This window comes from Ahaetulla prasina, chromosome 3, assembly GCF_028640845.1.
Source record: "Ahaetulla prasina isolate Xishuangbanna chromosome 3, ASM2864084v1, whole genome shotgun sequence".
NCBI classification, from domain to species: domain Eukaryota; kingdom Metazoa; phylum Chordata; class Lepidosauria; order Squamata; family Colubridae; genus Ahaetulla; species Ahaetulla prasina.
Window position 1 is genome coordinate 61,726,715 of NC_080541.1, and position 27,902 is coordinate 61,754,616.

At 37.9% G+C, this 27,902-nt stretch overlaps 2 protein-coding genes across 3 annotated transcripts in view; both read left to right on the plus strand.

Annotated features, from left to right (window-relative positions):
• The window catches only part of TWSG1 (twisted gastrulation BMP signaling modulator 1), a 28,963-nt gene extending 19,114 nt beyond the window's left edge, over positions 1–9,849 (plus strand). The window contains exon 6 of one of the 2 annotated variants that reach the window (XM_058176881.1): positions 9,808–9,849. In XM_058176881.1, the coding sequence (XP_058032864.1) occupies positions 9,808–9,834 (27 nt within the window). In that variant the 3' untranslated portion in view covers positions 9,835–9,849. Of the gene's footprint in view, positions 1–4,807; positions 7,758–9,807 lie in introns of those variants that run through there. The other variant, XM_058176879.1, reaches the window with a different exon arrangement.
• A 696-nt stretch (positions 9,850–10,545) lies between these two features.
• Positions 10,546–27,902, plus strand: part of RALBP1 (ralA binding protein 1) — a 32,661-nt gene continuing 15,304 nt past the window's right edge. Inside the window, exons 1-4 of the mRNA XM_058174325.1 lie at positions 10,546–10,825; positions 19,527–19,823; positions 23,158–23,616; positions 26,140–26,489. Coding sequence (XP_058030308.1) covers positions 19,580–19,823; positions 23,158–23,616; positions 26,140–26,489 — 1,053 coding nt within the window. The 5' untranslated portion in view covers positions 10,546–10,825; positions 19,527–19,579. The remainder of the gene's footprint in view (positions 10,826–19,526; positions 19,824–23,157; positions 23,617–26,139; positions 26,490–27,902) is intronic.

Consider the following 27,902-nt stretch of genomic DNA (forward strand, 5'->3'; position numbering starts at 1 on the left):
AAGGGTAAGTTTGACTCAAAGGAGAATTCAGCTTTAGCCATTTTGAATGTCCTTAGTGCAGCAAACTGGGAATAAAAATATTTTACAAAATGGATACATATTTAATAGAATAGGTATAAGTAGATATTTTACAGGCAGAGATCAGCCTCAGGCATGGATAGAGGCTGTATTGTTCTTGTTGCTTAATTATCATTGTCAGGTCCTAGGCAAGAGGATGTGCCTACACAGAGGATGTGAACTTTGTCTCCTCCTAAAACCTATCAACAGTCTTTGGTACCATTGATCATGAAATCAATCTGAACTACCTAAATGATTGAATATTTAGGAGCCTATTTATAGTGATTCTGCTCTTTTCTCAGTGGAAGAAAACAAAACATTCTAATAGCCTATGATGTGTGAAGTGCCATGAGGTTCCTGTCTTTTACCTTGTTAACCTCTACACGAAGTCATTGAGAGAAGTCATCTTTTGATTTGGAGTAAAGCATAATTCATATTCTTGTGACACCAACTTTATGTCACCATTTCAGGCTGCATCAGTGATGAGGTTGAGACTGAAGGAGAATTTCGGGGCTCAAGCTAAAACTCCATAATCCCTATTCCGTACACCTCCTTGGGAAATACGTTTTACTTTGACTGTAAACCGCCCTGAGTCCTTTGGGAGAAGGGCAGTATAGAAATCGAAACAATAATAATAATAATAATAATAAATACACTTTCTCAAGGAATTTAATACTGACAGCCATGAAACATTTAGAAAACCAAGGAATGCTGATAAGCTAGAAAAAAATGAGGTGGTAGGAGGTTATAGATGGTGATCAGTGCTCTGAGAAAGCAAAAAAAAAACCTCCCTGGAAAAAAACTATGTTCATAGAATAATGCCTCTTTATTATTTCAAAACCCCATTGTCTTTATGGTTCTGCCCTATTAGATTTTAATTACACCCTAATGTTTTACTGACCTCACTAGGCACATATGTTATGTTATGTAGTAGGCAGTCACTGACTTACGACCACAGTTAGGACCAGAATTTCCATTGCTAAGCAAAGCTGTTGTGAAGTGATTTGTGTCCAATTTTACAACTTTTTTGCCTTTGTTGTTAAGCGAATCATGCGATCATTAAGCAAATCCAGCTTCCCCCAATGACTGCTTGTCAGAAGCTGATAATGATATGATAGAATGGTATCTAGGACACTGCAACCATCGTAAATACACGCCAGTTGCTAAACACCTGAATTTTGGTCACGTGGCCATTGGGATGCTGTGATAGTTGTGTGAGTACTCTAAGTAGTCAATCACTTTTTTCAGTGATGTAATTTGGAATGATCGCTAAATGAATGGTGGTAAGTTGAGGACTACTTGTATCAAATTGCCTTGCTGATATATACAATCCCATCAATATTTTGCATAAATCTATAAAGATTGATTGTAACCCCACTCTTCCTTAGCCCTGTGTTTGACTCCATCAGTCAATAAAGCAAATTGTGCTTCAATGTAATGTGTCCTGGTCTCCTATTCAAATGAACCCTCCAGGAAAATCTTTTGTGCTTTGATTATAAGGATCTGATGGGGGGTGGGGGGGGAGACAGGCTGAAATTGATCCCCAGAAAGACCAATTTGCTCTTTATTCATTGAGACTTAACCTAAGGGACAGTTCCTTCACTTGTGGTTCTCCTTATCTCATAACTACTGCTGGAGGTCAGGTGGAAATTATAGCTAGGAGAGCTTTTGCCAAGCTCTGGCTGGTATGCTGGTTGTAACCAGACCCTACCCGAAGTAGAATCTTGCAACATTCACAGGGCACACTGTCATGTGACACTTTTAAAGACCATTCAGAAGGCTGGCACAAAATGCAATGGCTTGCTTATTAACAGTATGCAGTGAGCATATTACGTACATGCTGTGGTCCCTGCCATAGTTACCAATCAGTTTATTAAATGCTGATTTTGACCTGATAAGTCTCATTTGACCTGATAGGTATATTCAGGACTACCTGCTTCTGATCCTTCATTTCCAAGAATAATTTTGAATAGTTACTAAATAAATAAATAAATAAATAGTTACTAAACTCTGCATCTCCAATGATCCATTTGTTAAGCTACTGAAGTTCGCAGATGACACAACAGTGATTGGTCTCATTCGAGACAATGACGAATCCGCATATAGACGAGAGGTCGAACGACTAGCCTTGTGGTGCAACCAAAACAATCTGGAACTGAACACACTCAAAACCGTAGAAATGGTGGTAGACTTTAGGAAAAACCCTTCCATACTTCCACCTCTCACAATACTTGACAACACAGTATCAACAGTAGAAACCTTCAAATTTCTGGGTTCTATCATATCGCAAGATCTCAAATGGACAGCTAACATCAAAAACATCATTAAAAAAGGACAACAAAGAATGTTCTTTCTGCGCCAACTCAGTAAGCTCAAACTGCCCAAGGAGCTGCTGATCCAATTCTACAGAGGAATTATTGAGTCTGTCATTTGCACCTCTATAACTGTCTGGTTCGGTTCTGCAACCCAACAAGAAAACACAGACTTCAGAGGATAATTAGAACTGCAGAAAAATAATTGCTACCAACTTGCCTTCCATTGAGGACCTGTATACTGCACGAATCAAGAAGAGGGCCGTGAAAATATTTGCAGATCCCTCGCATCCTGGACATAAACTGTTTCAACTCCTACCCTCAAAACGACGCTATAGAGCACTGCACACCAGAACAACTAGACACAAGAACAGTTTTTTCCCGAAGGCCATCACTCTGCTAAACAAATAATTCCCTCAACACTGTCAGACTATTTACTGAATCTGCACTACTATTAATCGTTTCATAGTTCCCATCACCAATCTCTTTCCACTTATGACTGTATGACTATAACTTGTTGCTGGCAATCCTTATGATTTATATTGATATATTGATCATCAATTGTGTTGTAAATGTTGTACCTTGATGAACGTATCTTTTCTTTTATGTAACACTGAGAGCATATGCACCAAGACAAATTCCTTGTGTGTCCAATCACACTTGGCCAATAAAAATTCTATTCTATTCTATTCTGAAATGTCAATTGCTACTTGGCATTTTTCAGTATTTAGATCTTTCTGCGATGGATGCCTACTGCATTTATTTATCAAATTTGTATGTTGCCCATTCCCAAAAGCTTCGGATGGCTCATAACAAGTAAAATAAAGAAATTCAATAACAAGTAAAAATGAATAAAAGGTTGCAGGAACAACAAAGTAGATGGGAACCTAGTGAAGGGCTTTATTTGTCCCTTGCCAAAGGCCCTTCTAAACAGCAGGAAGGAGGCCACCCGGCTCTATGGAAGAACCTCATTCCAGAGACGGCGAGCTTCCAGGCAACCCGAATGCTACTTAATCTATTTTTTATTAGGTTAAAATCCCAGTTTACAGATAGTCCTTGAGTTATGACCACATTTGAGCCCAACATTTATGTTGCTAAGTAAAACATCTGTTAAGTGAGTTTGCCCCGTTTTATGACTTTTTTTGCCACAGTTGTTAAATGAATCATTGCATTTGTTAAATTAGTAACATGGTTGTTAAATGAAACTGGCTCCTCCACTGACTTAGCTGGTCAGAAGTTTGCAAAATGGGATCACATGACCCCAGGAGAGGACAACCGATGTAAATACAAGCCACTTGCCAAGCATCCAAATTTTGATCATGTGACCATGGGGATGGTGCAACGGTCAGAAGTGTGAAAAAAGTCATAAGTCACTTTTTTCAGTGCCGTTGTAACTTTGAACTGTCACTAAATGAACTGTTCTAAGTCAAGGACTACCTGTATTTGTTTATTTATTTATTTATTAATTCAATTTCTATAGCTGCCCATATCAGTCAATGACTCTGTTAGTGACGGTGAGAAAGTAATTGTCCAGCTCTCCCATTAAAATCAATTTTCAAGAAACAATTCAAATTTTACTTTTTTAAAAATTAAATATTAAAAATAACTACCTATCAAACAATTTCCTTTTAAAGTGTGTCCATCTCAATCAAACCGTGCTGTTTAGTTTTTAAATCAATCAAACCATTTTAATCTCATTTTTCTAAATTTGCATTGATTACAAACTTGAATGGCCTATTTAAGCCCAGTGTGTATATATATATTTGTGTGTATATTTATAATATTGAGATAAGGAGTATTGTGTATAGTTGTGTGTATAGTCATATACACATAGGTACATGCACATCTTTCTCTCAGTAAACAGGGTTACTATGTACTTAAAAGCTTCATCAGAGAGTTAGGAATTTCTGCACTTTTAAAAGACATGGAAAATTACAGACCAAATACAGGCAACTATTATTTTATTTTAACATGATTTACATATTCTGTAAACAGAGCACAGCTATTCAAAATCATAACATCTAGCCTGGAAGAAACCCAGCAAAGTTTAAAAAGCAATGGGCTGGCTCTAGTTATGTTAGACATAATAAATGGCAGAATTATTCCAAGTCAAAACATTCCACCCTTGTATATAATCAAAAGAGTTAATAAAAATAACTAGCTAAGGATGTTTGTAATGTTAATACAGGAAGATGAAATGAAATTGGGGAAAGTATTAGTACAGAATTTCCGTGGCTTCTGAAAAGCATTCCAAAAAGGTTACAGCATCATGCTCTGGAGCATGAGACAAAGTCCAATTCTATAGATAGAGTATGTTCTAAGGAAGGGCTACCTGGACCTCAGTGACATCCAATCTAATAGTGAGGGTGCAAGGCTTTAAGCCAGCTTTCCAGAGATGACTGTTCAATAATTAATTTTGAAACATTCTGATTATTTAGAAAACGTTAAGAGTGACTGCTGATAATCCACCAATGAACATGGCAAGCTGAAGAAGGGGGCCTCACTATCTCCCCACTAGAAATGTATTGGCTACCAAAACCAGTAATGCCGCTAAAACAGCATTGGATTTTGCCTCCTCTGTCAATGAACTGTGTGCCCAGAATTCCTTCCTTGGAGCAAGAGAGGAAGATGAAAAGCTACAGAGCTAGGCGCCACCCCACAATTGCAACTCCCAAATGAAAGAAGCAAAATTGGCAGCCAAACTGAAGGAAGATCTCAGTGCAAAATGGGAAAACAGCCAACACTGAAACTGACTGGTAAACATTCATTCAGTTGCATTTCTTCTCTTACCTGCCTGGCTTCAGATCTGAGGGTAAGCTATGAATGATATGAGCTATGATCTAATCCTAATCAATAAAACCATGAAATATGATTTAACCCATACCCAGAGGGCCAGGCCGGAGAAAGAGCCACGTTTTCAAGGCCTCATGAAAGGACCCAACAGGACTGCGGCCAATCTAATCTCAAATTACAGAGCAGGTACCAGAGCAAAAAAGGTTGTCCTGGGCTCCGCCGATATTACCTACTGATGGTATCCAGAGCATGCTATTTCTAGACAATTGTATGGGACAGGTAAAAATAATTGGGAAGAAACAGTCCTATAAGTAATCTGGTGGTGAAAACCACCATCTTGAATTGCACCCAGGAGCCAATGCAGCTCATGGAGCAGTTGTGTCACGTGATGAATAATTGGCACCAATATCTGCCCATGCTATCATATTTTACTCCAATTGAAGCTTCCGAATACACTTCAAAAGCAGCCCCACATAAAACATATTGCTGTAGTCCAACCTGGAGGTCACAAGGACAGGAGTGATCATAAGCAGGGACCCCATTCTAAGAATAGGCATACCTTCAGCTGTGCAAAGGGCCTGGTAGCCAGGGCTTCTATCCGCTTTTCAAGCAGGAGCCCTGACCCCCAGAATGTGCAGTAAGTCTGTGCCACTTCATCTAGAATCAAAGATGGAAGGTTCCCAGAACTACGATATCCACAAATTCAGAACAATTCAGTCTTGTTTGGGATGAGTTGAATATTAATCACAACTTAAACAACAAAAGACTAAGGATCAAAGTATTTATAAATATGAAGAGGTGAATTAACTAATGATTCATCATTAACTGATTGCTTTTCCTGCAACCCTTTCCCATAATTAATTTGCAAACACTGGTCAGGAGTCCATGTTTAGCAATATGAAGCTAGAACATTCATAGAATGTTTAGCAATAACCAGGAAATAGGGAGGGAGGGTGATTTTAAATCCATATTATAGAACATCTGAAAGGGAAAAAGATCAATGGCAGCATATTCAATTTCAAAAGAAATCAAGTCAGATCAACATGTTCTTGCCTGTTTTCCTTAGGTCATAATGAGAAGTGTCTCATTGCATGTTTGCCAGTTTAAAAAAAACTACTACTAAACTCTGACAAATCTGGCAGGACTCCCATTCACTGATAATTAAACAAAGTTGGAAGAAATCATCTACACACCCAAACATACATTTGGACTCTCATTTGGAGGACTATTCAGAATTTTGGACTGAGTTTGTTTTTGTTAAATAAAGTCATAGAAATATGACTTTTGTTGAATAAATACTGTACACATTTCTGGAGCTTTTTTTCCCTATATACATAATTTAAAAAATAGAGAGTGGTATGGTGGCTTGGTGAAAAAGCTTTTCTCCCACTCCAAAGGTTTAGAGTTCATTCCTAGATAGCAGCAGATGTTTCTCTGCTATGGCATAAAGAAAAATTTATCTGCTGTGAACTCCATTTGCCAGTGAATGCTGAGCTCCATCCAGTCACCCGACTCTATCCTGAATTAAGGGATTACAAAATCATAAAAAGGGAGAACTGTATAATAAAAAAAAAACATGAAAAGTTATTTACTGCTTTCCTTAAGAAAGAACAGCTGCTTCTGAGTTAATTCAAGAATGACCTCTTAGAGAAATAAATTTTTTAAAAGTTTATCTTTCGAAAGCTTGCAGACATGGTAGGAAAAGGTAGGAACATATGATATCAATTTGAAATTGTTGACATTAAAAGTCTGTAGAGATTCTCAGTCATCTAGGACATGGTTATCCCAAAGGTGCTTTTTTTCAGGAGGCAACTGGACTTGTTGCCATTAAATTTCCTTCAAACACAACAAGTGAAATGGAAGTATGTGATTATATAGCGCACTGCAAATATGAAGCTACTTATGCACTGCAAATATGAAGCACCAAACTGAATAGAACATACAAATTCCCAGAATGAACTTGTTTTATCCCCAGCGTAATTACAACAAAGAACTTATTCTGTAAGAGTTGAATAAAGTTGCAACTGAAATGATTAGACAAAGCATTTGGCAATCTGCCATATAAATAAAGTACTCAAAAGTTCAAGGATTATGCTTGAATGCCGGACATGTGAATTACATTTCTAACTGAATTGTATTCTCATGCTTGGGGGTGTGTGTGAATTAAGCAGTTGTTGATCTTTTTCCAAGAAAGTTGGAATTTTTTTTTAACCAAAAAGTGGCCAAGAGCAAGGAAAAAATAGACCTCAAATAAATGCAAGCTGTAATGATGGTATAGATCCGTGATGGCGAACCTATGGCAAGTGTGCCACAGGTGGCACGTGGAGCCATATCAGTGGGCATGTGAGCGTTGCCCTAGCTCAGCTCTGGTGCGCATGCGCACACTGACCAGCTGATTTTGGGGCCTTCTGGGCACACCAGAAGTCAGCAAATGGGCCATTACTGGGCTCCAGAGGACCTCCAGGGGTGGGAAGGCCATTTTCGCCCTCCCCAGGCTCCAAGAAAGTCTCTGGAGCTTGGGGAGAGCGAAAAATGGGCCTTCTGGTCCCACCACAAGTTGGCAAACGGGCCATTTCTGACCTCCGGAGGGCCTCCGGGGGGATGGGGAAGGCTGTTTTCACCCTCCCCAGGCTCCAAGAAAGACTCTAGAGCCTGGGGAGGGCAAAAAATGGGCCTACCAGGCCCACCATGCCATCGTGTGCCAACAGTGGAGGGAATGCATGGGGGGGTCGGATGAGCATGCGTGGGGGGTGGGGGGGTGCATATTGAATTATGGCTATGGGCATGCACATGTGAGACCCCCCTGCACTCCCCCTCTTTTCGCACGCGATGGTAAAAGATTAGCCATCTCTGGTATAGATCTTTTCTTCCCATATAGCTGGCTTTTCAAGACCTGTCTTCATAGTTTGGCTGTTGCTTCTTTGCCTCCTCATGGTTACCATGTGACTGTGGGATATTAAGATACATCTCACTGGTCTGGTCTACTATGTGGCCAGTTGGTAGTGCCATATCATCAATCTTAATTACCTTACCTTTGTTTACTATCACCTGCCACACATTTTTAGTCTGAATTACATCCCAGTGTCTTCACTGTAAAGCAGGGATGTCCAAACTTGGTCCCTTGAAGAGTGGTGGACTTCAACTCCCAGAATTCCCCAGCCAGCAACTTGCTCATATTTATGGTTCATGCTGGCTGGGGAATTCTGGGAGTTGAAGTCCACCACTCTTCAAGGGGCCAAGTTTGGACACCCCTGCTGTAAAGGATAAATTGCATGGAAAAGTAATACCTCTACTTGATAGTTGGAAAAGTATCTGATACAATCAAGCCAAAATAATGAATTGTTGTTTTACAAGGAATAGTGGAATTTAGTTGTTTATAGAAGAGATAAGCATCATGGAAACAACTTGCAGCAAACTATGTTAAAAACGAACCATTGCTATGTAAATTGTGTAAAAAACATCAAATAAAAAAAATAACTGGTTCAGCCCAACTGACATTACTTAAATGGTAACGTCTTTTCCTAAATTGCAAAAATACAGGAACCAACTGAACATAAAAAAGATTGTGGTTCCTACAATAAGAGAGAAGGAAGGTAAAGCAGTATGTGAAGCATGAGCTAAGGAATAAAGTAGTTTGGTGGGACTGAAGAACAAAGAAGAAAAAAGCCATTTGGGTTTAATTATTAAATACTGGTCTATGATTACAGATATCTGAGTTAATATTTCCTGGGGCTATGACATTTAGTGAAGGGGTCTCCAACCTTGGCAACTTTAAGCCTGGCGGACTTTAACTCCCAGAATTCTCCAGCTGGCTGGGGATTTCTGGGAGTTGAAATCCGCCAGGCTTAAAGTTGCCAAGGTTGGAGACCCCTGATTTAGTGGATGTTCTAGGCCAGAGGTTCCCAGGCCAGAAACCAGGCTGCGCAAACTAGCAAAGCCCCATCCACAGCATGCAGGCAGCACACGAATCCATGCCCCATGGTCCACCGAAAAACCTCTCGATGGTCCTTGGTGCCCGAAAGGTTGGGGGCCACTGTTGTAGGCTGATGATTTCTAATCTATTTTATAGATAATATTGGATGATTGATTCCATAAAGCAAAGACAACCCATTGTTTTCCCCAAATAGCTAAGCTGCAGCTATCAGCATCTCCTCAGCCATGCTGACTGGGACTGTATCTGCAATGTACAGGTAGTCCTTAATTTACAACCACAACTGGGATGAGAATTTATGTTGCTAAGCATGGCAGTTGTTAAGTGACTTGTGCCTGATTTTACAACCTTTTTGATCTGGCTTTTCCCATTGACTTCGTCGGAAGCTGTCTGAAAAGTTGTGGTCATGTGACCCTGGGATGATGTAAATACATGCTGATTGCCAAGCTCACAAATTTTGATCACATGACTGTGATGATTCTACGATAGTTGCTATGTGTGAGAACTGATCAGTCACTTTTTTCAGTGCCATGCTAACCTCAGTCTCTAAATGAATGGCTTTAAGTCACAGACTACCCATATTTGGAAAACTACAGGCTGACCATTCCAATCCTTGTAAATAGTGGATAGAAATTAATAAAAAGAAACAGAGTTACGGTAAAATATTTGTGTTTTTGATGGCCTTAGGCAGCTGAATGTAAGGTTTTCTTGCAGATTAACTGGTTTTCATTCAAGAAATGAAGAGAGAGAGATGCCTGAAGACCCTTCTCTTTCTATCCTCTTGAACAGCACTGCCACCAACTGTCTGAGAGTTTCTTGATTTTGCTGTATTCTTGCTAAGCTTATCATGTTGCCAGTAATCTAGTATGTTACTTCTGAATAAAAGCCCCCACCATCTTATTCTTTTTTGATTGAAATGTTACTACAGGTAGGATATGGGTACAGTTTAAACACTGGTTGCAAGAAGACTTTGGCCATCCATATAGCTTGACTCAGAATTTTTCAATCTTGGAAACTTTAAGATGGGCTTCAACTCCCAGAATTCTCAACCCAGCATGTTGGGTGGGGAATTCTGGGAATTGAAGTTATACATTTTAAAGTTGAGGAGATTGAAAAATACTTATCTAAATGCACCTTCAATCAGGAATAAGGCCCAATTAGAAAACACAACACAGCTAGATAGGTGCGTTGAAGACCCTGGGCCTGTATCCTGAAAGTATTCTCGCCATCCTCAAACCAGCCTCAATTTCCAAATGTAGTTCAAGCACACAAGTAATCCTAATTCAAAATTCCCTCGTCCCTCTTGCTTGGATTTAGAAGAGACTACATTTCCCGAAATGCACCATAGGGGCGTGAGTCACATTCTGGCCTATTCCATAAACCATAGCAGGGAGAGTGAGCGCGCAGGCGCAACCTTTCCGCCTCCCTTCTTTGATCCTCCAGAGAAGCTCGGTCGCTCAGTCACTATGATGGTCCCTCCCTATACGTCATGCGCTTGCGCGCTTAATTCAGGCCTCTAACCTAGGTAGCCGAAAGGGTGGAAGAAACAGAACGAGAAAGACGAGGAAAAGGGTGACCGCGCATGCGCCTCTTTCTGTTTCCTATACACCCGACCTTGCAAGCAAGACAACGGCGGGTTGGAGTGCAGAGCGGGATCTGAATGATGCCGGGTACGAGGTGAAGTTAGCACAGCCGTCGTGCGAGCGGCAGGATACCTCTCCCCATTCCTCAGGTCAGTGTTTGAAGAGGATGCATGGCCTTCCCATATTCCGGGTTCTCTTCAACCGAAGTTCCATTCCCGACTAGGGGAGGCCGCCCCTAGGTGACCGGGATGGGCAGTAGCTGACGCGTGCTCTGGAATGCGCATGCGCACTCGGCTCAGTACAGCGCCCCGAGTTCTGGTTGGAACTTGCGCTGTCATTTCCCGCGTACCCCGCTTGCTCAGATGTTTGACTGGTGGGGTGCCTCCACAGATGCAACGCAACTGCCCTGGGATTTTTATGTGCCACAGTCAATGCTTTCAACGTTGCATTTCTATTTGGGAATCAAACTTGGAATGAATGCTCTGCAACCTGCCTGCCATTTATCATGGCTCCCTCGGATTTCTGTGCCCCCCATTGCTCAAAGGCACCAGACTTCGACGATGGATTTGTGGACGAGACTTTTTTGTGGCTCTGGTTAGAAGGGCCAGGTTGCTTCCACATACCTGGGGACTGTAACTTCCAGAATCCTTTGCTAGGTGCAAATTTTGAGTCTTACCATCCTAATTAAAGTGAAAAATAATAGGCAGGGAAAGTCTGGAGCATGGTAATTAATTCATGGTCATCAGGTGGTTGACATGTACTCTTCAGCCCTGAGCACAACAGTAAGGCTTGTTGGAGTGTAACCTAAAACAATTACTTGCTTAGTCTGTTTACTGCTTCTGGTTAATTTCTGTGGGGGAAAAAAAACATATAAGCAGAGTATAAAGAGGGATTGTTGGGAGAATCCCAGTAACAACTTCATTTATATTTAAAAGTACATGTTTTGTAATTATACACGCCACTGTTAGGATCTTCCATATGCCACATTTAAGATAATGTGTTCTAAACAAAAGGAATATTCTTAAACTGATTTATGAGTGTGCATTTGCACTCATTGTGACAGCAGCTGCTGTTATCAAGAATTGGTGGAAATGTGCAATGCAAACTGTATTTAAATGTGTGAATTTCAAGGTTCACACATATGTATGTATTTGTTTGTGGCCTACAATCACTAGTTCCAAAATGTATCCCTCCATAATGCAACTTGTCCTACTCTTTTTTTAATCTGTCATGGAGTGTGAGATTGAAATAAATAATGTAATTGATTCTGCCAAAGCTGCTATTTGTGCTTGTTATGTGGAAGAGATCTTCTGGCTAGTGTAGGAGAAATTAATAGGGAAGACATTAACAGGTAAAGCAATGCTGGTAATATGTGCTACTTAAACTGAAATTTCATGATGTTATGATGGAAAATACTTTGTTTTCTATTCCTTTCTTATTCCTTTCTCTGTCCTACCTACATTTTACTTAAACCTTTTACTACTTCCCAGCCTTTCCCTCATTTATGGTGTATATATTGGGCCATCTTCCCATTGTATAGTTATCATAGCAGCAAATACAGAATAGGTGTGACTGAATGATAGAATATCTATCTGTCTTGTCTCACATGCCATTTATTTGAGCAAACAAAATACCTTTTACTATTCTGTGTCCTTTATTATGATCAATTGCTAATAATCAACTGATAATCTTGTGCTTTCCCTAGTTAGATAGGCAGGTGTGGCCTTGATATTGTTTTTTGTTTGTTTCTAATTTAGGCTGATTCATCAAGTGCTGTCTATTGTAAAGAAGATGAGCTTGGTTTCAATTATTTGCTTTCTAACTCTATCCTGGTTAGATTACTGCAAAACACTCTTGAAAATTGTCAACAACATAAATTGGAAAAAAAATAGCTTGCCATATGTTCAGTTGACCATATTGTCAGTCCTAAACATGTGTCTGTTTAGCTTAGTTTAAAACTCTAAGTAGTCTAGAACAAGGGTATTTTAATAATAGTAATCTCTTTCATAATCCTATCTGAAGCTTGTTATTTGTCGTAGAGGCCCACTTTCTGTTCTGATGTAACTAGAATCTTTTCAATGATTATTAAAGATACTGGACTGCCCTTCTCCTAGATCTCTCTCTTCACAGATAGGCTAGAAAAACATACCTTGGCCCATGGTTTTTTGATAGATTAATAATTCCTTTAAATAAAAATACCTTCATTTGATGCTGTAATTGTAAATATTACCTTTTTATGTTTATGATATTTTGATTGTGCTCTTTAGATTTCATAATCTGTTAAATTTAAATCCATTTAGAATAATAAGATACAAATTGAATTAATGTAGTTGGGAAGGGCCCTGCTGTAGCCGTATTGTTTATTTATAGTTTTTAATCTAATAATTGCATTGTTTCCTGTATTATGGTGTTTGGGTTTTCATTAAATTGTGTAATCTTGCAATGTTTTTTGGGTATTCTAGATTGCCTATGCTAATTATTAGCAGCATAATACATGTAAAAGTCCACAGTACTAGAATTCCACAACACTGGAACTCATACTATTATTGCTACTACTTTAGCTATATTGTTATTTTAACTTAGAATTAGACTGTTCTTTATCACAGTTAATACCACAAAGAAAGGGAATATTGTGTGCATGTGTGTGCATGTCTAAATAATCTGCTTGATACTGTTGTGAGATCCCCCCCTCCTCCCGCAAATCATAATTGCTCAGGTTCCACAGAGTGAGCATATAATAAGTAGCAGCAGCTTTTCTAAAGTTTAACCTGGTTAATACATTACCAAGGTTTCCAGGTTGCTCCAGCCTCATGGTTGGATTTCTTTCTTAAAGCTATAATGATATCTGAATTTCAGTGAAGAAAGAACACTCCTATACTAATACTGTTTAAATCAAGTTTCTTCATTTGCATAGCAGTATGCATTGTACAGATATTTTATCTTATCACAACCTTTTGAGGAGAAATTATCCATGCTCAGTTTTGCATGTATTTTTGGTTATCATTAAAACTCTTATTTTCACGCTAAAGCAGATATGAAAGTCGTATGTTTAAATTCTCATCCTACATTTGTGTTGCATGTTGCGGTTAGAGCGATAACTGCTGTTGGAAGAGAGATTGGAGCATGATTTTAAAAATAAAATGTAAAGAAAAACTGCAAACATTTTTGTTTGTTTAGGATTCATTTGCTGAGTATTGGCCAAAATTACCCTGATTATTTTCTTTCTTCTTGAAATTGTTACATGGAACTTCACTTTAGCCAGTTGGACAGGAAAAGGGCAGAAACAGGAACTTGGCAGTCATAATATACATCTTGTCTACCAAATAAAATAATATATGCTTCCTTCTCCAGATACTTGCACAGTCCACTTTTAGATTTTATTGTGGTCGATATCTATGTGCCACCCTTTATTTATTTTATTTATTTATTTATTTTGTCACAACATCATACAAAAAGATTATATAGTATATACACATATAAACATATATAGGAAGAAGAAAAGAAAAACAATAGGACAGGAACGGTAGGCACGTTTGTGCGCTTATGCACGCCCCTTATGGTCCTCTTAGGAATGGGGTGAGGTCAATAGTAGAAAGTTTTTGGATAAAACTTTTAGGATTGTGGGAAGAGACCACAGAGTCAGGTAAAGTATTCCAAGCACTGATGATTCTGTTGCAGAAGTCATATTTTCTGCAATCTAGATTAAAGCGGTTTACATTAAGTTTAAATCTATTGGTTGCCCTTGTATTATTGCAATTAAAGCTGAAGTAGTCTTTGACAGGAAGGACATTACAATAGATGATTCTGTGAATTAAACTTAGGTCTTGTCGAAGGCGACGGAGTTCCAAGTTTTCTAAGCCTAGGATTTCGAGTCTGGTGGGATAAGGTATTTTGTTGTTTTCAGAGGAATGGAGAACTCTTCTTGTAAAATATTTCTGGACACGTTCAATTGTATTGATGTCAGAGATGTGGTGAGGGTTCCAAACAGGTGAGCTGTATTCTAGAATTGGTCTAGCAAATGTTTTATATGCTCTGGTTAGTAGTGTGGTGTTTTTGGAAAAGAAGCTACGCAAAATTAGGTTTACAACTCTTAGAGCTTTTTTTGCTATGTAGTTGCAGTGGGCTTTGGCACTTAGATCATTTGACATGAAAACTCCAAGGTCTTTAACGGGATGGGGGTCGTCTGTAACGTAATGTCCATCTAGTATGTACTTAGTTTTAGAGTTCTTTTTTCCTATATGTAAGACTGAGCATTTGCTGGTTGAAATTTGGAGCTGCCAATTTTTAGACCAAGCGGTTAGATGGTCAAGGTCGTTTTGAATGATAGAAGTGTTGTCTGTGGTGTTAAATAGTTTGACATCGTCAGCAAAGAGAACACATTTATATAGGATTGAGGCCTTAGAAATATTGAACTGTGGCTGGATGGGTCCTTTGATATCCTCTGTCATAGATAAATGCATTGTATTGAATTGTTCATCTACTTAGATATCTTAAGAACAGCCCCTCCCCTGAACAACAGGAATCTGGTAGGACCCCACTAGTTTAGCTTTCTGGAAAGCCATAAAGAGCTTGTTTTCCTTCCGAGTGTTGGAATAAGATAAGGTTGGACTCGGGTTTATATTGTTAAATGGATCCGAAAATGTTGTTTTAGATTCTAGATCTTTGTTTGCCCTTTTGTTTATTATTGTTGTTATGAGCCAACTAGAGTTGTTTCATAAAATGAATAATTATATAAGTCTTTTAAATAAATATATCATGGTACGTTTTGAGTGTTTTATCAGAGAAAAATCTCAACAAAAAGCAATGCTACAAAAATAAACTCTTATGTGGTGATAATATTTGGGTCATGAAATTGAAGGTGACTGCTGCATGTGATCTTCATTAACCTTTGACTTTTATTCAGCTGGAGTTGATCTTAGTATTTTTCACCCCAGCTTGAGACTCTTCTCCTTATTTACAGTATTATTATTAACATATTATTATCCAGATCATAAAGAGAAAATAGGAAAGATGTGGAAAATCTCTGCTTTAGTCTTAGATTCTTGGATTGTCAAACTGAGGTTTAGTAATGAGAAAGACATCATGTGGCAGTGTATCTGCCTTAGAAGTCATAGAGGGACTAGCAACCTATTCAACCTGACCAGATTGGAAATGCAAACACCTTTCAGACTTCACAAAATATATGAGAATTTTGATTTGCGCTCCTGTTTTCCTTTATTTCATTTTAAAATAGCCAAACAGATCTTTATTGCCAGTGGAGAGAAAGATTCATACATTTACTTCACACACTTGTTATAATTTCTCTAACAAGCTATCACTAGCCCTGACAGTAAGGGGAGTACAGAGAAACCTCTTGCATCATGTGGGGTTTAGTATTTGCTTTGCCTGTGAAACTTGCATCATTACAAATCCTTTCACTAATAGTAATTGTAGTGTGATTGTGATTCATGTGGGAACAATGAATTGCCTGATCATCTTTATCCCATGATACTGGTTTTTGAAATGAAAACTTGTTCTACCAGCATAGTGTACACTTGAGACATTTTATTCTTTCAGTTGAAAAATGTAGATTTCAGACTGGCTTGTTACGGATGTAAATTAATTGTAATTAAAACAAAAGTTTCCTATATAAGTCATGGTTTGCCTTAAAATAAACCCTATGGTCTGCAATTGAAGTAAATGAATGGAAAATTCAAGGTCTACATTATAATTGTGTAGTATACAGTATTGTTTCATGAATCCCCATCCCATCTTAAAATTAACGTGAAAGGAAAGGATGCATTGGAACCTAGCACAGTCTTGGAACTCCCTTGGAAAAGATGGTGAAAAAATATCTTGAATATCTACTGAGATTATTTTTAAAGCTTTAGCAGACATTTTGAAAGATGTCTCTAAATAGACTGATGTTGTTGTGTCTTCTGCTAATTGCGGTAGTTATTCTGAATTTCCAATTTTTATTTCATATGTATAAATCCCACCTTCAAAATGGGGAAATCAGGAAGATAAAAGTGGTCAAGACTTTGGCAGCCTGTTGTGCACCATTGCTAATTTGCTGCCCTGTCATTGTGTGGGAGTCATTTATCTGATACAAGCATTTGATGTCAGGGTTCTGTCCAGTGCCCTAATAAAATCAGGAGCCTCAAGCCATTTTGCAAGAAAAATCCAGTAGTTTTATTAGTAGTGCCATGTCGGCACCACCTAAGTGAAGCCAGCTCTTACTTCACCCAGTTCATGTCTTGCCTCTGACCCTGTTGTCCCCTCCCCCCAAGGTGTGTAACCAGTCACATTCTCCAACAAAGCAATTTTACGGGTCATAGAAGTCACTCCCTTTGGCTGTTGCGGGACTCCGTGGAGATGGCCTTGACTTCGGCCAGCTAGGATGTGTTTTGTTTTGACTGAGGTGTGAATTCCTCGGTGCAGCTGCGAGACGTGATTTCCCATCCCCTACCTATGCCACTTGGGAGCAGATCAGGAAAGCTTCGCAAGTTGACATTCTACTTTGCAGATTTGCTAAAGGTGCAGCCCCCAATAATCTACATTCAAAATATTTTTTAAAGTACCAGTGGAGTATTGACACATATAGTAGAGCCAGTTTGGTCTAGTGCAGGGGTGTCAAACTCATGTCATCAAAGCGGTGTCGCGTAACGTATTGGGACTTTTTTCCCCTTCACTAAACCGGGCGTGGGCATGGCCATCACATGATGAATATGGCTGTGGGCTGGGAGTTTGACAGCTCTGGTCTAGTGGCTAAGGTATCAGGTAGAAACCAGGAGACTGTAAGTACTAGTCCCACCTTAGGCATGAAAGCCAGCTGGGTGACCTTGGGCCAGTCACACACACTCAGCCCAACCCACCTCACAAGTTTTTATGAGGAAAGTAGGAGGAAGAAGAAACATTAGGTATGTTTGCCGCCGACTTATTCATAAAAATAATAAAGGAGGGATAAAAATAAATGACATGTACATTGAGAATATGTTTTCTCAGGTAGATGTTATGGATCTGCTTTTAGAAGCAGTTGCTGTCTAATATATTTGGTGAATACTGCAATATATTTGTGATGTTTTTAAATATCTGGCATCAGTTCTGTTTGGGAATGTTGAATTTCATTTATTTATTGTATTTATTTAAATTTCTGTACACAAATATTCATCCAATTCAGATTCCAGCTAAGGAATGTAAAAACACTTTGGAAGCACCTCTGCTCCTTATCTTTCCAAAGAATCTCAGAAGCGAAAGGAGACACTGGGTGTTGAAATGTTATTCTTCATATTAGCATTTGTTCCTGGGTTTTACCAGTATCTTAAATTGGAGTAGGCATAAGGTAGGCAGGTCTTCATGTTGTCTCTTGCATATGCCCATTCCTTCTGACAAACTGTTAAAGAGGATTGGGAAAAGTTTCTAGTGCATCAAGGCAATAAAAGGAAGGAAGAACTGCCAAGAAAAGCTCCTTGCTTGCTTTTTTCTTCATTTGCTGGATCTCGGTTCTGGCATTCAGGAGATCCAACATGGATCTGGCTTTTTGTTTTGACAATCTGGAGCACTAGATGACGGTGATTTGAAGGGCTGAGGGAAGAATGATTATATTTGGGAACTTGTGCCTATTAATTACCTACCTATGGTGTATATACAGAGGAACTATAGAATTACAATTGTACTGCAGAAGGAATATATCAGACACCCAGCTCTTGGTTATCAATGGAGACCAAGTGGAGCAAGTGGCCACTTTTAAGTTTTTAAAAGAGGACCTGACCTGGGGCACTCACATTGCAGCACTGGTCAAAAGGGCCTAGCAGAGATTATACTACCTGAGACTTCTCAGGAAACAACAACTGAATGAAAAATTGCTAGTGACCTTCTACCCCTGCACTATAGAGAATATTTTAACTTACTGTACCTGTGTATGGTTTACTAATTGCACAATGGCAGATAGGACAGCGCTCCAGAGGGTTAACATCATTGCTCAAAGGACCATTGTTTGCCCTCTCCCCTGTTTGGAAGAGCTTTATAGCTCCCGCTGCCTTAAGAAAGTTCAAAATATTTTTAAAGATCCATCTTATCCTGGGCACCCTTTTTTTGAATTATTACTATCTGGCAGACAGTACAGGACAATAAAAACAAGGACAAATAGGCTGATCCCAGGGCAATAATATATTGAATTCTACTGTATAGTGTAATATTAATGCAGTATGAGGGGTTTTAAATTCAATTGTATAGAATGTGAAGGATGTGTTTTTTTTTTTATTTTTATAGTTTTCTTATGTATGATGTACACTGAAGATGGCATTTAATTTCGTTGTATGTGGTGTAATGACAATAAAGTAAACTAAAATGAATTATTCTGTCCCTAATGCTATATCTTGTTATTAGCCTAAAGAATAGCTCTGTGTTAAGAAGTCTTTAATTTCAAAATTAATACAAGGCGATTGCCTGGAAAAGAATAAAATGCTTAGGAAGTGGAAGGGTATATTTGGATAATGGTAAGTACAGTACAAACAAGCTCAACATATTTATCCTGCAAGTTTCATCAGGAATGCATTTATACTTTTCTTTTGATTAAAGCTGTTGATTAGGTTTAGTGTATTACGTAAACTGAGAATTTCCATGGATTAATTAATCTTGAGAATTTGCCAGGAGGTAATTAAAGTTATGAGGTGATGGCTATAAGTTGTTTTCCCAAATAAGTCTTCCTGATGTATTTAATAAAAAATAATAAGGAAAAAAGTAGTGGAATTCCTGCTCATTTTTGACAAAGGGATGGGCATCTTATAGCCCAGATTATAAATGTGTCTTGAAAACATCTTTTTGTCCCTGAGAATATTTGGAGGGTTTCAGCTTGTGTTTTTCTTGCAGGAGTAATGGACAGGTAACAGGATACTATTCTGCTGTGGTGCCAGAGAGTAAGAATGACAGAGTGCTTCCTGCCCCCCACCAGCAGTCCCAGCGAACACCGCAGGGTAGAGCATGGTGGAAGTCTGGCCAGGACCCCAAGCTCTGAAGAAATCAGCCCAACCAAATTCCCTGGTTTATATCGCACGAATGAGCCTTCCCCACCTCATGACAGCCTCCACGAGCCTCCTGATATTGTGTCTGATGATGAGAAAGAACATGGGAAGAAGAAAGGGAAATTTAAGAAAAAGGAGAAAAGAAGTAGGTCACTTTAAGAAAAACTCTATGCTATCAGCTTGCGTTGATTGTCTTTTTTTCATGACCCAGTTTCTTTGTCAAATGTTCTTTATACTTTATTTATTACTTCACTTTGAATGTTAATGATATCCATGTTTTAAAATAACCAGCTGTTCTTTAAGCATGAAGAAATTCATAACATATATTTTGAGGAACTTTTTTAACCAGGCCAAGCCCTGGCTTTTCAGTTGTCAGTCTCTAAACGTCTGTAAAATGGAAAAGCTTTCATAGCTTTTAAGTGAAAAGTATTTCCATGTGGGAATAGTAATACAAAGTCCTCTCAAAGTAATACCTTTCATTCCTTTGTATGCTAATGGCTAGTTCATGTATATATATATATATATATATATATATATATATATATATATATATATATATATATATATATATATATATATATATATGTTTTCTGAGGTTTTCGCGGGTGTTTGTATGTAGGTCTTTGGTTATTCGGGTTTTCTCCCCCACTAAAATCCAAGACAGAGAACAAGAAAACGGCACAGCCCTCCTCCCATATATAAAAGGCACCACAGACAGAATCAGCAAGATCCTCCACAAACACAACATCAAGACAGCATTCTGCACAAACCGAAAAATATCCACCATCCTAGGAAACCCCAAAGACAAAATTGAGTTAGAAAATCAAGGAGTATATGAAATCCCATGCACCGCCTGCCCCACCACATACATTGGACAAACCAACAGAAGAATAAGTGCACGCATTGAAGAACACAAGAATTCAGTCAAAAAAGAGGAACCAACTTCTTCCCTGGTCCAACACCTTAAAGCCACAGGACACGATATTGACTTTAAAAAGACCAAAACTATCACCAAAACTGAACACTTTTAACAACAGAATAATCAGAGAAGCCATCGAGATAGAAAAACGCCCACACAGCATGAACAAACAAGATGATACCTCCCGCCTACCAGCCATTTGGAAACCCGCCCTTATTGACAAACGAGTCCCTAACACGAGGAATGACACCAGACCCACACTCACGAGGTCCACACAGGATGTCACCACCACACATCCACCCAGAAAGCAGACCCAAACCCACACTGATCATGAAGCACGACCAAGGACCAAAAGCCAGACCGCAGCTGCAACATTAGCCATTTCAAATCCCTCCAATCCATACATGCAGCAGACTGACACCCACTATGAAGATGTAGCACAACCACGACCATGAAGCCAAACAACAGCATGCAGCTCACCAGCTCAAATCCCCCTCCAACTCAGACTAATCTGAGCACAACCAAGCCCCCACCCAAACAGGACACACCCCCAGCCAATGAGAGCACAAAAAAAACCCATCCAATCAGAGCACAGCCAAGCTCCCACCCAATCAGTTCAAACCCCCACTAGCAGTTAAAAAGGAAGAAACAGCTGCAATCACACATTGCTCCCAGAAGCACGAAGCTGAAGCCTGAAGATGACGAATGAGACTTCGTCGAAACGTTGCCAAGACACTTCCAATTTTACGCGGGAGAAAACCCGAATAACCAAAGACCTACATATATATATATATTTATATATATAAAAGAACCAAATGTTCTGACCATTTAAAATGGCTATAGTGAAATATCATTTTTATTAATTAGCAGTCCATTGTTAGCATTTTCTGAAGTACGAAAACAATTTTGAATATTGAAACACTGAAAAATATTTTTTAATCCTTAAATGAATTTTAAGCTGATTTCTGATTATGTCATTTAAGAAATATATAGAATTTGAGATTGTAGAGAACAATTGTGTATATATATTAATAAAGCTTACTTCTACAGAAATTTAATTAGTATTGTATCCTAAGGTTACACTTTGTTGTTGTTATTGCCACTTTTAGGCTCACACTTTGTAACTAGAATCTATTGTAGTTACTAAAAAATAGTACAACATTGATAGGATACTGGCACAACAGTTTGAAAATATGTACTGTGTGTTGTTTAAAAATTATAATTTTTATTTTCATCTAATTGCATCGTGCGCTCTAGTTCTCTAAAAACATAGTTTTTATTCAAGGTTTAGGAATATAGCAAAACCATGATATAGTACTTTGGTACAACATATTTCACGTACAAGAGATCAATTTATCCTGATGATCTAAGTCATTTGTGCAATGATATAATCATTCAGATAACATAAATCACTACATTGACATTGCTATCTGATTTAATGTTAGTCAGGAATAATGGACCTCATTCTCAATGATTAGTACACTAAATCAAGGTTCCACTGCACATTAATTGTATTGTAAATTCCACTCATGTACTAATTATTATCAAATTTTGCAGCCTGAAAACTTTAATCCCATTCAGCCTTTTCCTTGATTTTTCCTTATATCAGTGCTTCTCAACCCTGTGTAAATTTCCGAAAATTGGGGAAAAGTGGTGTTTCTTTAGGTAACCACAGAGATCCAATTATAACAGAGACATTTATGTAAAATGTTTTACCTACATTTAGTAAAAAGGACTTTCTGATAAGTGGTTTGGGGTAAAGAAGGAAAAAGTTTGGGAAGCATTGTTTTATATTGTAGCATTTGTGTTGCAATTAATTGCAGGTGTATGTGTTTATTTGTTTAAAACTGATTTTTCTATTCCTACTTAAAGGCTAGGCAGGGTTAGTTATAGAGGAGGTATAGATTATTAGATTCCTATGCATATATTTCAAAGGCTGTAAAGAATTTGATAATTCAGTTTGGTAAGAGCTAAATTTGTTTTATGGCTATGGAATTGGAATCACGTGTGCAGTTTGTATAACCCACCTGAGCAAGAGTAGTTTATAAAGAGACAGGATGCTTGGGATGGCTTTGCCAACTGAATAGTAAATTTTCTTTCTTTTTAGAGAATAACCTTGGCATTTTATTTTTAAGATTTTAAACTGAGGAGATTATGTGTCATTTATACTGGCCATTACTCTGTACATCAGTTTTCGATTCACTTTGATACAAGATTTTATTCTGTGATGAAGTTACATTTCTTAATCTAATACCATTAGATTCAAGTGGGAAGTTTTCAGAATTATCAAACAATTGCATTGCTATTTATAATAAATTCAGATTGCACATAGCGACAAAACTCTGGGTACTAGTCAGTAAATAATCAAGAAATGAACTGTTCTGATTTTGCTCAGAAAGAAAATGTGCAAAACTCCTAATATTTGACTTGTTTAGTTCTGCAGAACAAAGTGTGTTCTTTGAATAATGGCATATTAGAGTTTAGCACTACCTTTTTTTCCTTCTGCAAAGCTTAAACATCTGGTTTTATTTCTGCTCTTCCTCCCCCCCCCCCCAAACAGCGGAAGGTTATGCAGCTTTTCAGGAAGATAGCTCAGGAGATGAAGCTGAAAGTCCTTCTAAGCTAAAACGCTCTAAAGGGATTCATGTTTTTAAGAAGCCAAGTTTCTCCAAAAAGAAGGAAAAAGACTTTAAGATAAAAGAAAAACCCAAAGATGAAAAGCATAAAGATGACAAGCACAAGGAAGAGAAGCATAAAGAGAAGAAATCAAAAGACTTGACAGCAGCAGATGTTGTCAAACAATGGAAAGAGAAGAAGAAAAAGAAAAAACCAGTTCAAGAGGTAGAAATGCCACCAGTGGATGTTCCTAGGCACCGGCCTGTGTTTGGAGTCCCTTTGAGTGATGCAGCAGAAAGGACCATGTTGTATGATGGCATCCGTCTACCAGCAGTGTTCCGGGAATGTATAGATTATGTAGAAAAGTATGGCATGAAATGTGAAGGCATCTACAGAGTGTCAGGTACAGTGGCTCACCTGAAGGTAGATTTCATGTGCCTGATGAGATGTTACTGCTTCATGGTTCTTTAAATTCCATAATATTTCTGTCATTAGGGTGCTTCCCTAAATGAAAAAGTGTTTACACTTACTTGAAATTTATTATTCGTTCTGACTTAATTGTGATTGAATGAATCACAAATATATGTATATATTTTAAAAGGTTTCTTAATAGAAGTGTTTTGAAAGTTAGTTTGGTTAACTTACTTTTCTACAGATGATGGTAAAAAATTCATTGCCAGGGTTGCTTTTGATTTCCAAACTTTTGATAAGCGCAGTTCGGATTTTTAAATTGGCAGTGAGCCCTTTGCAACTGCATTGATCATTTTGTTCTGAATGTCAATAGGATGGCGTTGGTTTAATTATTTCAGAGTTTGTAGCAATGTACAGTTCATGAAGAGAAACTATAGCTCATTTATAGTGTGTCTTCCATGCAGAAAGTTCCATGCAAAGCACTATAAAGGCCAATAGCGAAAATATCTATAGGAGGTTTCTTATATTTTTAAATAAGTTTTGTATCCTATGTCTGCTAGGATCTATCCTTGAGGCTGTTTTCCTGGGACCCCAAGTATGTGAAGGAGCCAGTTTCCTGGCTATGCTCATAGTTGTTACGATTTTGCTGGGTTGCTGTGTAATATTTACTTTTTATAGATGTGTTTGTTTTTCTTTTAAAACTGTTAGCTGCCCAAAGTCATGTATTTATTGAGGTGTGCAGCCATATAAATTGACTAAATAAATATTTTGATTTACACAGGGCAAGAAGGTATGGTGCTAAGTAATGATTTGTCAAGAACTTAAGCAGGCAGAGAACAGTTCATTATTTTGTGTCTTCTTCCTACGCTTCGGTATCGATGGAATTCCTTTTCATTAGTAGGTGTCCTCAAACCAGAGAAACTGCCAAACAGCAATTAAACATTTTTTAACTAAGATTTGAAGAAAACATCCTGGTAGTAAGGCCAAGATAATTAGCATTCACAGTCCTTGTGTAACTTTGACTCACTTAAAATTAACAGTGGTTTGAGTGACTTATTTAGTTGTATAGCTATGCTTTAAATTGCCAATGCCACTTGTGAGAGACACGATGCAAGCAACATTCATGTAATGCAGAAGCAGAGAATAAAGACAAAACTGCACTGAAAATAAATACCCTACAAGCATAGTATCTTATATACACAGCTCTTATACTGGAATACCATAAATATGAATGTCACTATCACTAAGTGGGACAAAGTCTATCCAGTGCTTAGAAAAATGATAGGACTGGCTGGGAGAATGATTGGTCTTTTAGGATAGTAGTTTATATGCTGCCTGAGCATAGCAGAAAGCATGCTTCTCTCAATAATAACTAAGTGTTGCTCTGTATCTAGGCTTGAAAAAAAATTCATATAAGAATCCAGAAGTACATGAGCAGAAATTCAAATGACATAAGGAAGCCAATTTGTTTTATTATAATAATTTTTCAGTTAAGCTCATAAAAATTAGTAGACTGCTAAAAGCCTAGAACAGAGGTGTCAAACCCGCACTGTCACAGTGGCGTCACATGATATATTGGGACTTTTCTCCCCTTCGCTAAACTGGGTGGGAGTGAGGCCAGCACGTGATTCATCCGGCCCATGAGCCACGAGTTTGACACTCCTGATCTAGAACTTTTGAAATGGATTAGAGGGATCTGTTCCTCTCTTTCTGCTAGCCTCCAGTATTATTATACGGGTCATAGAGGAAGAGATTGTCTTCTTTGACAATTGATACGTGCAAAGAATATTTTTAGGCATGGTTTCTAATTTAAAGGAATGGAGAGAATTCTGAAATTCCAACCAATGATCATTCTGTCTCTCTCTATTTTCCTCCTGCCTTTTTTTGTCAATGAGAGATGGCCAGATCTTTCTTCCATTGCACTTTTTAAAATTTGCCCTCACTCACAGTCCTTGTGTACCATTGTTATATGTGATTTGGGCCCAGGAATTTGTTACTCTCCAGAAGGAAGATAGGATGGAAAACCAATATTGAATATTATTCAAGAGGATTAGAAAAGCTTTAAATAGCAGCTAAAGATAGAATCCTGTAAGCAAAGTCATATTACAGAGTGTGTTTCTCTGAATTTTGGTAGGATTTAGGGGTTTTTGGTCATTCAAAGGGCATCACCAATTTTGTGCTGTCTTTTATGCTGACATAGCTAGGTTCAAATTCCCATCTAACCATTTTTCTTAGGAAGAGATTCTGGATCAGTCATCCTCTTAGCTTAGGGGTGTCAAACTGGCCGGATGTGTCACCTGCAGGCCACGCCTACCCCAGCTCTGCGAATGGGAAAACCGTCATGTGATGGCAACATGACGCCACAAGTTTGACATCCGTGCCTTAGTCTATGGAGTTCTCAGATGAAAAGTGAAATGTAACAAGTGATACTGTTCATTGAGATGACAGAAAAATATTGAACTATAATTCTTTTTTATTCTCAAAGGATTTAAAAATCATTCTAAATATTTTTAAGGAATTAAATCAAAGGTGGATGAGTTAAAAGCAGCATATGACCAAGAAGAATCCCCTAACCTAGAGGACTATGAGCCCAACACAGTAGCTAGCTTGTTGAAACAATACCTGCGTGAACTTCCTGAAAACCTGCTTACCAAAGAGCTGATGCCTCGTTTTGAAGATGCTTGTGGGAAGAGCCTGGAGTCTGAGAAACGGCAGGAATGCCAGCGCCTCCTGAAAGAGCTACCAGAATGTAACTTTCTCTTGATTTCCTGGCTGATTGTGCATATGGACCATGTCATTGCAAAGGAGCTAGAAACAAAAATGAATATCCAAAATATTTCTATAGTGCTCAGTCCAACTGTCCAGGTATGTGTGCTACCCAGCTCTTATTTAAAACTGTTTTCAAATATATTTCTGGAAGTCACCTTATTTGTATTGCATGTGGTTATGTATATTTCCCCTGTAGAGAAAAGGTGTGCTACTGTCCAAAACAGAAATATACTTACAGAGTGCATGCTTCAAATGGAACTTACCAAGTGAGCTAAACCAGAGATATTCTTGCAGGGACTTCAAATCTCTAGAGGACTGCTGCTTAACAAAGCTGGAATTAGGTCTACGCTTCCAGTTCTCGAGTTTTTAGAATTTAAGATGGCCTTTATTTTATAGACACAGCATATTTTTTAATATTTTAAGACAACTTTGATATCAGGATCACTGTGATTAGTACCTTGTAGCAGGTTTGATTGGAAGTATTAGTTAGGTAACTACTTTCTCTTTATATACATATATGAGGCCATACAGGGATGTTACTGTTAAGACCCCTGGCACAACATTGCTAAATGATTAACTCATAATTAAAATGGACTTTCAATTGGCATTTGATTCCGAATTTGTGCTGAGGATTGAGGACATAACAAGTCTCTGCTTTTCATATGCCACCAGAAATCCTAGCTTAAGTCATTTTGCAGTGTGCTCAGATGTTGTTGGAACCAAATCCATATTGTCTATATAGTATTCAAAAGCAGAAGATTAAAATTTAAACATTTAATTACATAGTTTTTTTAATGATCTAGATGCATTAAGTGTGTTAGGTGATAAGTACTAACAAAATGCCACATAGAATGCATAAGTGTATGGCAACTTATATATGGTATAGTGAAACAAACTTAATTGAATTCAGATATTTTAGTCCTTCCATTTTGAATTAGTATTTCATTTAAAATAGATAAAGTTAAATTGTATAACAAATGAAAATTTAGTTTGGTGGCAACATTTTACATCCTATCTGCATTTAAATTAGCATGAAGTAATTCATTAATATAAAAATAGGTACATATTTCTCTATCCAGGAATTTGAAGAAAAAGTGACTTATAAATTTTCTAATTTTAAAAAGGGTTTTATTTGGGAAGAAGGGAATCATGTAATCCTAAAGAGTGAGGAGAGCTAATAGATTTGTTTGTAACTGTTGGAAGATACTTCTTTATATTTTTTCTCTCTCTCTTATTTTCCTGCACTTTTTCTTTATTCTATTTTTTCTGTTGATCTTTTATCTATATTCAAATCTCTGATAAAAAGTATGTATAAGATAGAATTTAAAGGTAGTTGGGGGTAATTCCAAGTGCCCCAGAGTGTATATTTTTTTATTATTTGTAAGATCATATATTTAGATATAAAGATATCTACAGGTTTTAACAAACTACTTGTAATCTGGACGCAGTAAAGAAAAACAAGGAAGTTGGATAGTTTAAAATCTTGTTTCGTATAACAATTGGTAACAA